Source organism: Bufo bufo, chromosome 2, assembly GCF_905171765.1.
Source record: "Bufo bufo chromosome 2, aBufBuf1.1, whole genome shotgun sequence".
Lineage (NCBI taxonomy): Eukaryota > Metazoa > Chordata > Amphibia > Anura > Bufonidae > Bufo > Bufo bufo.
The window spans coordinates 282,421,767-282,435,982 of NC_053390.1; the positions used below are offsets into that span (position 1 = coordinate 282,421,767).

General features: G+C 49.9%; 1 protein-coding gene across 2 annotated transcripts in view; it reads left to right on the forward strand.

Moving 5' to 3' along the window:
- CORO1C (coronin 1C) overlaps nucleotides 1-14,216 on the forward strand; it is a 141,837-nt gene that overhangs the window by 106,803 nt on the left and 20,818 nt on the right. For both annotated transcript variants that reach the window (XM_040416611.1, XM_040416612.1), the window contains exons 3-5: nucleotides 3,750-3,872; nucleotides 4,284-4,413; nucleotides 12,068-12,249. In XM_040416611.1, coding sequence (XP_040272545.1) covers nucleotides 3,750-3,872; nucleotides 4,284-4,413; nucleotides 12,068-12,249 — 435 coding nt within the window. The remainder of the gene's footprint in view (nucleotides 1-3,749; nucleotides 3,873-4,283; nucleotides 4,414-12,067; nucleotides 12,250-14,216) is intronic.

The window sequence follows — 14,216 nt, forward strand, 5'->3', positions numbered from 1 at the left end:
AAGGTCTGCGCATGCGTTATGCCAGAACACTTAATGCCGGATCCGGCATTCCGGCAAGTGATCAGTATTTTTGGCCGGAGAGAAAACTGCAGCATGCTGTGGTATTTTCTCCGTCCAAAAAAAAGAGGGACTGAACTGATGCATCCTGAACGGAATGCTCTCCATTCAGAATGCATACTGATCAGCAGTGACGGAACTCAATACCAGAAAACAAAAACGCTAGTGTGAAAGTACCCTAAGGCCTCTTGCGCATACACACTTTTTTTTCCGTTTATGTTCCGGTTTTTTTTTGTGTTCTATATACGGACCGTATACACTCCTCGCAGGCCAAACTCTGTGTGTGGTAGTTGGAGAGACTTTTCCCGCCTGGCTGTTGTGCTCGCCTCTGCTGTTATCCAATTCCGACATCTGTGGGCGGAGACATGAATATGGGGAGCTAGGAGGAGCCGGGGCGGCCGCTGCAGGCAGTAATGTGCTTGTGAGTACTGTTATGCAGGATGCAGAGGCCAGCGGACACAGATTTAGAAGCTGTCGGCGCACATGTGACTGCTACTATGACTTCACAAAATACTGCGGTTTTTAGGAAACAGCTATTTCGCTGACACAGGTTTACCGCTCAACCCAAGATTCGTCATGGAGCAGCAAAAACGCTTACGTCATGATAATAAAACCGCCTACATCTGTGATGAACGGATCCGGTTGCATTATCTCTAAAATAGCCAAGATGGATCCATCATGAACTCCACTGAAAGTCAATGGGGGACGGATCAGTTTTCTATTATGTCAGAGAAAACGGATCCATCCCCATTGACTTACAATGTGAGTCATGACGGATCTGTCTTGCTCCACATCGCGGACAGAAAAACTCTGTTTGCAGCGTTATTCGGTCCGCGACTGGAGCGCAACCAAACTTAACAGAATTAATTTTGGTGCATTCCGTTTCATTCAGTTTTGTCCCCATTGACAATGAATAGGGACAAAACGGATGCGTTTTCCCCTGCTATTGAGATCCTATGATGGATCTCAATAGTGGAAAGGAAAAGCGCAGGTGTGAAAGTAGCTTAAGGCCTCATGCACACGAATGTATTTTGTTTCCGTGTCCGTTCAGTTTTTTTGTTTTTTTTTGCAGCTAGGATGCGGACCCATTCATTTCAATGGGTCTGCAAAAAATGCGGACAGCGCACCGTGTGCTGTCTGCATCAGTATGTCCGTTCCGTAGCCCCGCAAAAATAAAAAAAAATAGAATATGTGCTATTCTTGTCCGTTTTAGGTATTTGTTACAATGGATCCGCAAAAAAAAGTCCTTTTTTTTTTTCATATTTTTTTTTTTCTTATTTGCGGACGGCAAGACACATACGGTCGTGTGCATGTAGCCTAAGACTGTCATTCAGGAGACTGATCCCTTGGCAGCAGTTACCCAGTGTGTAGTAGAACACTTCACCATTACTGTTACCCTCTATATATACTGTATGTACTACAGTTTTCAGCTCTGTTCTGGAGAATGCTTCTGGTCTGCTGCACATAATGCCACCATAAACCTGCTCTCATTAGTGACCTGTCGGTGTCCTCCCCAGTCTGAATGTCATCTCATCGAAGATGATGGGTGTATTTATAATCTGGTCATAAAAATGATGTAATGATCCAAGCAGACATACAAGTGAATGGGAAGAGGAGTAAACATACTGGGCCTCATGCATGACGCTGGATAGCAATAATTATTTCATATAGCAGCCAAACATATCCCAAATACACTCACACACACTAAACATGTATGGAGAAAAGTATTGGGCGCCTCCTCTAATAATTGGATTCAAGTGATTTATTCAGTCCCAATGCCACAGGGGTATAAACTTCAGCACCTGGCCATGCAGCATTTTGTGAAGGAATTCCAGCGTGGAGCTGTAACAAGTCCTCCTAGACCACAGCAACTGGGCCATCAGGTGGCAGCCCACGTAAAATGAGAGCGCGGTCTCCAAGTGCTAAGGTTGATACGTTGATCAGCTGCATGAAACCTTACATCGCCAAGCATCAGACAGAGTGGTGTAAAGCACACCCCCACCCGACCCTGGAGCAGTGGAAGCATGTTAGTTGGAATGATACATTATGCTTCTCTATCTGGCAGTCTAATGGGCAAGTCTGGGTTTGGCAAATGCCATCAAAAAGGTAATCTGCCTGACTGCATTGTGCCAACTGTAAGGTTTGCTAATGCTATGAGGTTGTTTTTCAGTGGTTGGCCTAAGGTCACAGTTCAAGTGAAGCAAAATCTTATTTCTAAAATGATTTTAGACAGAACAAAACTTAAAGGGGGTAGTCCAGATTCAGAGTTGAACCCGGACGTATCCCCATTTTCATCCAGTCGGTCCCCCTGATATGAGCATTGGAGCATTTTATGCCCCCAATTCTCTCCCTGAATCTCGCAGGGCAAAGGCTTTTTTTTTTTTTTTTTTTTTTTTTTTGGAGATCCTGTGATGTACTAGGCCAGTGGTGGCGAACCTATGGCACGGGTGCCAGAGGCGGCACTCAGGGCCCTATCTGTGGGCACTCGCACCCTGGAAAAAGTCTATGGTGTACCAATATGCCTTCGACTTTTTCCTGCCATTCATCAGCGCAGGGCGCTCTATGAACAGCACAGGCAGCGCACTGAATGTAGCCAGGCTATTATAGCTAAATGATAAAGTACATGGAAGATTTACTGTACTGGACTGTAGTATTCAGGTTAAATTGCCGTGTTGGCACTTTGCGATAAATAATGGGCTTTCGGTTGCAGTTTGGGCACTCGGTCTCTAAAAGGTTTGCCATCACTGTACTAGGCTGTCCATGGGTAAAGCTAGGTGGACGCTTCTGCCTAGCAGTGAGCCCAGTGATGTCACCGGCACTAATAGGCAGGCTTTAGCACTGCCCTAGCCTTTCATGCTCCAATGCTCTCCCTTGCCCTGCGCGATTCAGCTTTTTTGGAGATCCTGTTATGTACTAGGCTGTCCATGGGTAAAGCTAGGTGGATGCTTCTGCCTAGCAGTGAGCCCAGTGATGTCACCGGCACTAATTAGTGGGCCTGTAAAACGGCTAGGGCAGCGCTAAAGCCCGCCTAGCAGTGTAAAAAATATAAACCTTGCAGGGCAAGGGGAAGCATTGGATCATGAAATGCTCCAATCGGGGGCTGCCTGGGTGAAAATGGGATATGTCCCCCTTTTAACATGCTCACATGATCAGATGGGTTTTGCTTTAAAATATTTTTAACTTAGAAGTTTCTAGACCTTCATGGGGTTGTCCGGCTGGACAAAATGTTGTAGAAAAGTCTCTGAATGGGTTACTCGCCTCACCGATCTCCATGGCTTATTGGTCTCTGCTTCCTGGTCCAGTGTTGACACACAGGAAATGCCCGCAATGCCAATGACTGGTCGCAGCCATGACCCTCCTCAGCCAATTACTGGCCATGGGAGCATTTCTATTTCCTGGGTGTTGAGACTTGGACTTGGGAAGCAAACACCAATGATGCTTTTTAACAGTTGGTGTAAAGTAGAACTGGCTTAGTTGCCCATAGCAACCAGATTCCTCATTTTATTTTGCACAGCTCCTTTGGAAAATGAAAGGTGAAATCTGATTGGTTGCCATGGGCAACTAAGTCAGTTCTGCTTTACACTAGTTTGATAAATGTCCCCCTTTAATATCTAACTTTTTCTCCCCCCTTTTTATGCTGCAGAGGTATATTTTTAGTAGCTCCTAACATCTGTATCAATGTCTTTCTCTAGACTGGGAGAATCGACAAGTCCTACCCGACAGTGTGTGGTCACACAGGTCCGGTGCTGGACATTGACTGGTGTCCTCATAATGACAACGTGATCGCTAGCGGCTCTGAAGACTGCACGGTCATGGTAAGTACTTCATGAATCTTTAGACTCTAAGCTCCCCCTAGTGGTAGATTGTGGGATTCCAGTATATATCTTGCCACTAAAGCATATTTTATAGTATATTATGTTATCACAGTAATTTTTGCTGATGACTAAAACATTTTTTTTTCTGTAGCAGTTTTACACAGATAACGTTAAATGGTTATTTGAAAGAAACTTATTACACGTGTGCAGTTGTTTCACTTAGCAGATCATAAATGTAAAGCATGACCGATGGCTTCATATTTTGTCACCTATTTATCATCTGACTTCAGTGTTTTTTGTACTTTGTGCCCTAACAGCGCAGAGGCTAGCTGGTGATGTTTGTTAAATCCTATTGAGGCCAGTAAGAGTGGTAAAACTGGCTTTGACAATAATCTGTATATTGTTACATAGGTATGGCAAATCCCAGATGGTGGCCTAACCATTCCGCTCACGGACCCTGTGGTAGTGTTGGAAGGACATTCCAAGAGGGTAGGCATTGTGACATGGCACCCGACAGCCCGGAACGTGCTGCTCAGTGCAGGTATGTTGGCATAAGGATAATTCACTGAAGTATTACCGAATGAAATGGTAAGGTAGGGAAGCTTTTGACTTCTGCCCAGTGATATAACTAGGGTATGCCACCCGCACCCATCTCTAGAATGAAGCTCACAGGGAGAGCGTTTCTATGACAGTGCTGAAAATCTGGTAGTTCCATATAAGTGAATAGTGTGGTGGCCGCGCTTGCACGGTGTGCTGTACATTCAATTCTAAGGGACTTATGAAAAACGCTTGGCTATTTTCATTGCTCCCTTAGAAATGAATGGAGGGCGGCTGCTCATGCGCTGTCTCCTCTCCTGAACTTTGGGTGCTCAGAGGTGGCACACGTACCTATGCCACCAATGTTCGAGGTGAGACAACCCCTTCTGTAGCCATTGAGCTTATAACATCTGCTTGACTCCACTGTAAATAGCCATCTTGTGCCCCCCTGTACTCAATAATCATTAGCCACATCTTAAGTCTTATAGTCTTCCCTCTAAGCTGGCTGCTCTGGAAACGACATTCTAACTGGCCTCTTAAGGTCCAATAATAGCTGAACATGCCCGTAGTGTTCAGATTGCTTAAAGGGAGTCTGTCACCAGATTGTGACCTTATAGACCGCTTACATAGCGCTCTAGCATAGCAGTCTATGATTCTAATGGTACCTTTTGATGTTTTCTTGTGAAGATCCCCCAAGGCAAAAATGGACTTTCTCGCCCAGTTTCCTTGGGGGACACAGAAGACCTTGGGTATAGCTCATCTCCCTAGGAGGCGTGACACTAAGTGAAAGCTGTTAAGCCCCTCCTCCACAGCTATACCCTCAGCCTGGAGAGAGAGACTGCCAGTTTTTGCTTAGTGTCCAAGGAGGCAAGACACTCCCTGCTCTGCAGGGCTGCTTTCTCCTTGTTTAAATTTGAGATTTTTACTTTTTTCTTTTCTTTTTTGTTCCAGATCATCAGGGACAACAGAGACGCACTAGACCTCTCTGTTTCTCCCGGGGTTGAGCTGCGCCAGTGCCGGTCACCTGCACTGCTGCCTCCCCCACAGAAGGCAAGGTGGATCAGGGCAGCCTCGCTCCCCTACATCCCGCCAGCGCAAGGGTCGCCCGCACGCCAAGTCCCTCTTCCAGCGTCCTGCCACTACGGTGCCAGTAGCTGAAGGGGCGACCCTGCTGGAACGGACCGAGGGTGAAGACGGCTGTGGTAAGAGAGGCTTCTCCAGCCCTACGTCCCCCACCCCCCCGGTCTCCTGCGTGCCTGACCCTATACTGGGCCTATGGACCCTTCTGTCCCTGCTAGACCTAGGCTGGCCCCTGGGCTGCCGCAGGGCGACATTCTGCTCCCTCTCTCCTGGCCTCCATAGGTCATTGGCACCCTTCTCCCTACAAGAAGAATGCCTGGGGAGCTGCAGAGGTCCGCAACTAGCTGCCCCTGACGGAGGGGTTATGCAGGCGTCCCACCCTCACAGGCACCCGGTCTCAGGGTCCCCCTCCCTCTTACCGGCTACTGCTTCAGGGCCAGAGCCTTGCTGCCCCTGACCCTCCTCTGCCCTCACGGGCACCAGCCCAAGGGCAAGGTGGTTGTGGCTGTCGGCCACATGGGGCGCTGTTATAAGCCAGGGCCCGCTCCATGGGTAAAATGGCTGCCGAGTGCAGGGTCCTCGCTTCCGGGCAGCGTGGTGGACACCCGCGGCCTGCAATATGAGCGCTATGCTCCAACAGCCCCAGGCCGACCGTCGGAACATTCCGGTCGGCCGGGCACCGCAGACTTTGCGGCCGCGATCCCGGCGCTCTATCCGGGTCCCCGGCTCTTCCAGCCCGCGGGGTGGGCACCCGCGGCCGGCATGTGCATGCGCCGCTTCGTTCCCCGGCCGGTACTTGAATGCTGTGCGGCCCCGGTCAGCCGGGCGCCGCTAAAGATTTAGGCCCCGGCTTCACGGCCTACAGTTACTAGGCCGCAAAATTCCGGCCTCTGTTGGAGGGGGCTGGAACTTCTCCAGGCGGGAATTCTTCCCGCCGGGAGGTTTCCCCCGCCCCCAGGGGATCGCAGCGCCGCCCTCCAGGCCAGATCCCTGTTAACCCTTTGGGTACAGGCCGGCTTCAGATGGGCCTGTATGGGTGCCTCCAGGGGATCGCAGCGCCGCGGTACAGGCCGGCTTCAGATGTGCCTGTATGGCTGCCCCCAGAGGATCGCAGCGCCGCCCTCCAGGCCGGATCCCTATTTAACCCTTTGGGTACAGGCCGGTTTCAGATGGGCCTGTATGGCTGCCAACTCCCCCCCCCCCCCCTCCGCCGTGCCCCTGTAGGTGGCTCCCCTTTCTGCCTCAGTGAGGCTGTTATATATATATATATATATATATATTAAAAAAATAAAAAAAATATAACTTGTGGGCTGCGCCCCCCTTCCTTAGGCGGCATGTCGCGCTCCCCGGCTGCGGCGCGGCCAGGGTCATTTTACCCTCCTAGCCCTCTCTCACGATACGGCGCTGGTCAAGTGCATGCGGCCCTTTCTGTAGGCAGCATTCGTCATCCTCTCCAGTTATGGCATAGGCGGAACGCTGCACTCTCACTAGATTCGTTGAGATCTGTGCATGACCCCCTTTCTTAGGCGGAATACTGCACTCTCTGGATCCGCTGCCGGCCATATGCATGACCCCTCTTCCGTGGGCGGTGTACGCACTCACTGGATTCGCTGCCGGCCATGGGCATGCCTCCTTCAGGTGACATACACACATTCTCACCGACTGATCGCACTCTCCCTGGATGCGAGGCTGGCCTTGTGCATGACCCCCCCCCCCCCCCCCCCCCCCTCTCTTTTCTGGGCGGCATACTACACTCTCACCGGATACGTTGCTGGCCTTGAGCATGGCCCTCTAACATGGGTGGAACGCTTGCGCTCCCATTGGATACCGTGCTGGCCTTGTGCGTGACCACCCCTCATTCCATGGGTGGAATTTTGCACGCTCACGAGATTCTAGGCTGTCCTTGTATGTGCCGTATTGGACTTGCACATGTTCCCCTTCATTGGGAGTAGTTACACTCTCACGAAGTTTCGGTGTTGGGTGAATTGTTGCACACTCACTTAATGCTAGGATAGCCCTGTGCATGTCCCCCTTTCACTAGGTGGACCTCCTGCATTCCTGCTGGATACTGTGTGGCTATGTGCATGGCGCCCTTCGGGGCGAAGTATGGTATGCCCTACTTCTCTGTCGTAGGTACGGCCTTGGGCATTCCCCCCTTTTTTGGGGCGGGCTTTTGCACCCTTGCCGACTGCAATTTGCCAGGTACATTTCCCCCCTTTCGGGGCGGTCAGTTTTGCGTTCCATTGCATACCATACTAGTCTTGTGCATAACTCCTTTTCAGTTTGCACTTTGCACTTCCGTAGATACTGTGGCACTCTGGCTGGCCTTCTTCGCTGAGTGATATTTTTGCAGTGAGCGGACGTTCTTGTGCGTTGTTTGGGCCGTGTATACCTTCTCATCCTGTAGGTGGGTTGGCCTTCTCACTGCTTACGGGGCTACTCGTACGTATGCCTCCTTTCCTCCTGCGACATATTTTTTTCCTCTTGGGAGACGGTGTTTGCAGCAAGCCTTGCACTATTCTCCAAAGAGATCATTCTGTCCACCTGTGTAAGCCTAAGGTGTTGTCCAACAAACAATAAATGAATGCCTTATATATAAGTAGACGGCCTCTCTGCTCGCTACTGCTCCTAGCTGGGCGGTGCTCATTCATTTCGTTGGCCCTTCCGCCGGGGAGTGTTCGTGGTTCCTAGACACGTACCCATTCGTCTTCCCGCAGCATTGTTTCCCTGCGCTAGTGGTCACATGGTCGAGAGTGCTGTCTGCAGCGCCTTTCTCATTCTATGTTGGCTCTGGCGGGACTACGGTCCCCTCGCCTGCTACTATTTCCTCCTACCAGGTTCGGGCCGCTCTTCTTGGGAAGGTCACCCAACTTCTCTTGGGTGCTCGCTTACCCAGGTCCGGAGGACCTCCACCTTGAGTTCTTCAGGGTATTCGCCTTCTGCGAGGCGGTGAACCGGGCGTCTCAGTGTAGCGGGGTTCTGCTTTTGAGCTGTCCTATGGCTTCTCTGTTGCCCACTCCTCCTTTCTTTGGAGGGTGTTATCCCGGCCTCTGTCTCGACTGCCTTTTCTCGCCGGTTCTGTTTGGCTCCCATTCGGTACGGATCTCTCCGATGTGGCTTCTGTTCCGGCCACGCTTCAGAGGATGTTCCTTCTCTGCCCTCCCCTCTGGGAAGAGCATGGTTGTTCATGTGAATGGTTCTGGTGTTCCTTTTGGCCTCGTACTGTCCTTCTTGTCCACACTGACTGTACTAGCTGTGTGCCTATCTAACTGGTCTACCGCGTTCTGTCCTCCCGCTGGGTGCAGATTGCGTTTTTTCCATTCTAGGCAATGTTTCTGCTATGGATTTACCTTCTCGGTAACTTGGGAGGACTACCATTTAGTCCGTCTTCCTGTGGTGGCTACATCGGCTTGGGCTTTAGCTTGTCTTGTCCTGGCATCGGGCGGTTGCTGGGCGGACCCTTCGGTTCCTGTCCGTCTGCTCCCCCACTCCGGGTGGATACGGGACAACTTTGCTCGGGGCCGACGGGACCAGTTCTACCGACCGTTCTGCCCGTGTTACTGATCATTGGGTTTTTCGCCCGCTTGCCCAGGCGACTCTAGTGGGCTCGCTAGTGTTCGCTTCTAGCAGAGTTTTCGTCCAGGATCTGTAGGACTTAGGGCTTTACCTGGGGTTCTGTGGTAAGCTGGGCGTTCCCCCACTCTGCCTTTCTCTCTCCATGGTTCTGTCTTTCTCCAGTCCGGCCTGGACCTGGGGCTGGGACTCTGTTGCTTGAGGTATCAAGTGTCGTTCCTGTCCTTCCTCTTTCAGCGTTCCCCGACCCTCTGGGCCTGTCAGGAATTTCTTCCATGGAGCGGCTCTTGGGTTCCTTTTGTACTGCCCTCCGTTACCATCCTGGGAACTACATACTGGGCTCTTGGCGCTCCAATTTTTCCTTGGAGCCGTTACAGAAGTCCTCTCTACTCCTTCTGTCCTGTACGGTTGGGTTTCTGTAGCCATCGTGTCTCTGACGGGTGCCTGAGTGGCGGCCCTTCTTGTTCCGAGCCTTCTGTCTTCCCCCAGGACAGGGCTGTTCTCCATTCCGTCTCTTCCTTCCTTCTGAAGGTGGTGTTTGTCCTTCATTTCATTGAGGCAGTTGTCCTCCCCTTCCCACCCCCGGGAACGGACACTTCACCGATTTGGACGTTGTTTGGGCCTTGCAGTTTTTACTTGGAGATCTCCGACTCTTGTCGACGTTCGGTCTCTTGTGTTTCCAGGAGGTCCGCGCAAAGGGTTGACGGCCTCCAGGGTGGCTTTCCTCCGCTTTCTCAGAGTGGCTCTTGCTGTGGTTGCCGCACCAAGGGCAGAGTTCTGCTTTTGGTGTCACCATTCATTTTGCCAGAGCTGTCGGTTTTTTCCTGGGCCGGAGGCATTAGGCTTCGGCCATGCATTTGTGCAAGGCGGTCACTGGTCTTCCTTGCACACCTTACTGAGTTCTACAGGGTGCATACTCGGTCTTCGGCGTATGCTGCCTTGGGCCGCCTGGTCTGCAGGCGGCGGGTTTTTTGATGCCTTCGGGTGCTTCGCCTTGGTGCTGTGGTCCCTCCCCCTTTTGACTGCTTTTGAACGTCCCAAGGTCTTCTGTGTCCCCCAAGGAAACTGGGCGAGAAAACGAGATTTTTGTATAACTTACCAGTAAAATCTCTTTCTCGCTCTTTCCTTGGGGGACACAGCACCCACCCATTCTTTGTTCTTCTCTGACTGTTTCCGAGTTTGTTTTACCCTTTGGGTAGTGGGCTTGTTGGTTCCACTTTTTGGACTTTGCCTTTTCTCACTACTTGGACACGCAACTGGCAGTCTCTCTCTCCAGGCTGAGGGTATAGCTGTGGAGGAGGGGCTTAACAGCTTTCACTTAGTGTCACGCCTCCTAGGGAGATGAGCTATACCCAAGGTCTTCTGTGTCCCCCAAGGAAAGAGCGAGAAAGAGATTTTACTGGTAAGTTATACAAAAATCTCGTTTTTATTCATATGTAAATTAGGGCTCGCAAGTGCCCAGGGCGGCGTTCACCTCGTTGGTGCCCAGGCTGTTCTGCCTCTTTTCATCATATCCCCGCCCCAGCCTCTGCCCGCCTCGCTTTTCCTTTGCGTCCTCCTTCTCTGCAGATAGATCCCGCGCCTGCCTGCGATGCCCATTGTAGGTGTCTCTGGTCCGCCTCCTCGCCGCTGTTTCTCGCCATTGGCCGGCGCATGCCCAGTGGCTACTACGATGCCGTGCCCACAATGGGCATCGTAGTGCGCATGCCCCGGCCAAGCAATGGATAGTGCAGGCGCAGGATCTCGCTGCAGAGAAGGAGGACGCAAAGGAAGAGCAGGGCGGGCAGAGGAAAAGGCTGGGGCGGGGATATGACGAAAAGAGACAGAACAGCCTGGGCACCAACGAGGTGAACGCCACCCTGGGCACTTGCGAGCCCTAATTTACATATGAATAAAAGTCCGTTTTTGCCTTGGGGGAACTTCACAAGAAAACATCAAAAGGTACCATTAGAATCATAGACTGCTATCCTAGAGCGCTATGTAAGCGGTCTATAAGGTGACAATCTGGTGACAGTCTCCCTTTAAAGGGAACCTGTCACCTCAAAAATGCATCTACACCCGCCAGCAGTACCTAATAGTAGCCCGCAGCCTGTTAATCATATGTTTCATCCTGTTGTCCGATGCTGCGCAAGTTAAAAAAACGCGGTTTTATTCTCCATCAACGCTGTAGTGCCGGCCAGCTTGAAGTCAAGGGGGCAGCATCCTCCTTGCTTCAAGTCAAGGTAACCGTCCCCTCTTGCCCGAGAGTGACAGCCTGCAGTGCGGCCGCGATTCCCCAAGTATAGCGCATGCGCGGTGCACTCTGTAGTAATGCGATATCCCATCTCCTGCTGCCGCTGTTAGCCGGGTTTGAGCGGCGCAATGCGCGAGACTTGGGCAATTGCAACCGCACTGCAGGCTGTCTCACTCAGGCAAGAGCGGACGGTTAGGGGCATGGTTACCTTGACTTGAAGCAAGGAGGCCGCTGCCCCCTTGACTTCAAGCTGGCCGGCACTATAGCGCTGATGGAAAATAAAACCGTGTTATTTTTAACTTGCGCAGCATCTGACAACAGGAAGAAATGTATGATTATTAACGGGCTGCGGGCTACTACGAGGTACTGCTGGCGGGAGTAGATGCATTTTTGAGGTGACAGGTTTCCTTTCATTTTGTGGTTTCCAGAGCTCTCTGCTTACAAGGGGAGCAGGGTAAAGTTTGCGTTTTTGAGGCTTATTAGTGTTGCTTCTGATGTCATCAATTGTTTTAGTTGCATTCAAATCCCAATATGCTCTGTTATAGTGCCCCCTAGTGGCAGATTGTCTAAACATATATACCATGCATGTCACAATTTGTTTGCAAAGAATTCAGACACACAAAAAAAAAATTCTTCTGAACTATACTTTATTGGTGAAAATATAATTAGATTTGTTTTTGTGAGATGTTCCTGTGGAGGGCATCTATGAAACTGGCGAGGCAGTTGGTGCTCTGAGATATTGACTGTAAGGGGATTGTCTTTTTTATTACAGGTTGTGATAATATTGTTTTGATATGGAATGTGGGTACCGGGGAGGCTCTAATCTCCCTAGAGGATATGCACAACGATATGATATTCAGTGCCAGCTGGAACCGAAATGGCAGCCTCATTTGTACGGCTTCCAAGGACAAGAAGCTTCGTGTTATTGATCCACGCAAAATGGAAATAGTAGCGGTATGTAGTTGGGGATGTCATTTTGGGAGAAAGGGGTTTTCCAGCAGTTAAAGTTTTATTTTCCCCGAGACTATAATACTGAGGACTCCCGGCGATCAGCTGTTTGATAAGGCACTGACATTCGCAGTGGCTCTGCAGCCTTCTCTCAGCTTGTGACGTGAACATGTCACGTTCATTTGTCACATGGCCTAGGCACAGCTCAGCCCCATTGAATGAGGCTGAGCTGCGATACCAAGCACAGCTGCTATCAAATGGACTGCACTGTGTTTGGTTAGCAGCAAGAAGGCCACGGCACTTCAGGAAGCGCTGGTACCTCCTCAAACAGCTGATCGGTGGTGGTTCCGGGAGTTGCGATACTGATGACCTATGCAGCAGATAGTATAATAAATAGTGCGTGGAGCAGCACTCCTGTACCTTCAAGACCTCTCTGGGCATGCAACAGCCTGTCCAAGACACCGGATACACGGTAGTCCACAGATAGACATTCAACTAGAAGTTGACGGCAGCATATACTTCCAGAGATTCTTTGTTGATAGTTAGTCCATGAAAATATGTACAAAAAGGCTCATAAAAAGCAGCAACGTTTCGACTACTGTGTAGTCTTTGTCAAGCATAACATGAAGTGCTCACCCCAAGATATTTATAAGGCATCCAGTACCACCCACAATATCGCTGAACCAATCAACCCAAGTTATTGTCAATCATCCCTCCCAGGTTTGAAAGGTCACCAATAACAAATCACCACTATGTGTTAATTGGTGTGATTTACATACATGACATCTTATAGTGGATAGCATCCAATAATGGACCCCTTACCTCTTGCACCATTATCCAGCTTGGCGGCTCATAATTCTCTTTGCGCATGCTCGACGTAACGCTCCCCTTGTAATCCACAATCAGGTCATGTGATCTACACATGATCACATGACCACCTAACTCATCAGCTGGGTCACCGCTGCGAACGCCCAAAGACTAAACCGTTACACCCCTTCATGATGGCAGATCATGTGATCACACACACACCGATCACATGATTGCATCTCCTGCTTCATATTCGCCACAATCACCTCCGTCTCTCGTGGGTAAATCTACATGGCGTCAGGTAACCATGGGGATATAGGCTCTTCATAACTAATAGGATGCCACCGATCTCGCAGTCAATTCTGCGAAATAAATCCTGCCAGGATAAGCACTCTGATTCGGTTATGTCATATTCAATAATAATTTAAAGATCGCCAATTGTATCAATTCGTGCATGATAAGGGTCCAGCCTCAATCGCTCCCCACCTACAGGAATCAAACCCAATAAAAAAAAAAATATTACATAAAAAAAAAAGAAACTGGTTAAAAACAAATAACTGAAAACTAAAATAACTATACTGACAAAGATATCCTACTCCATACCACTTACATTGAACTCTATATTCAAGCCATATGGCTGTAATGACCGCAGAGTAAAGATCCATTTAAATTCTTTTTTCCTCAAGATCATCTCCCCACCTCCTCTCCTCAACGTTCCCACAGAGTCAATCACCCTAAATCTGAATTGATTTATCGAATGGCCACAATCAGTGAAATGTTTCGCTACAGGCTTGTCCAACATTCTCTTCCTTTTAGTACTTTTATGTTTATTAATACGTTCTCTGATCTCCATCATAGTTTCTCCAACGTAGATTAAACTGCAGGGACATTGGGTCATATAAATCACATCCTTCGATCTACATGTGTAGTACCTATTGACCTTGTATTTATGTCCCGGGACGAGCGTGAGCGCACCAATCACTGTGCGCTTAAAACTCTGTTCTCTGTAGACAGCTCAGCTGTGTACGTAGTACACATTTTATCAATGGGGCCGCAGCAGCGCTGTGAGGACGGGCAGGAGCGCACATTGCTGCTCCTGCCCGTGCTCCCTGGAGGATTACTAACTCCTGGCATAGCACATGGGTACCCATGTACTATGCCAGGAT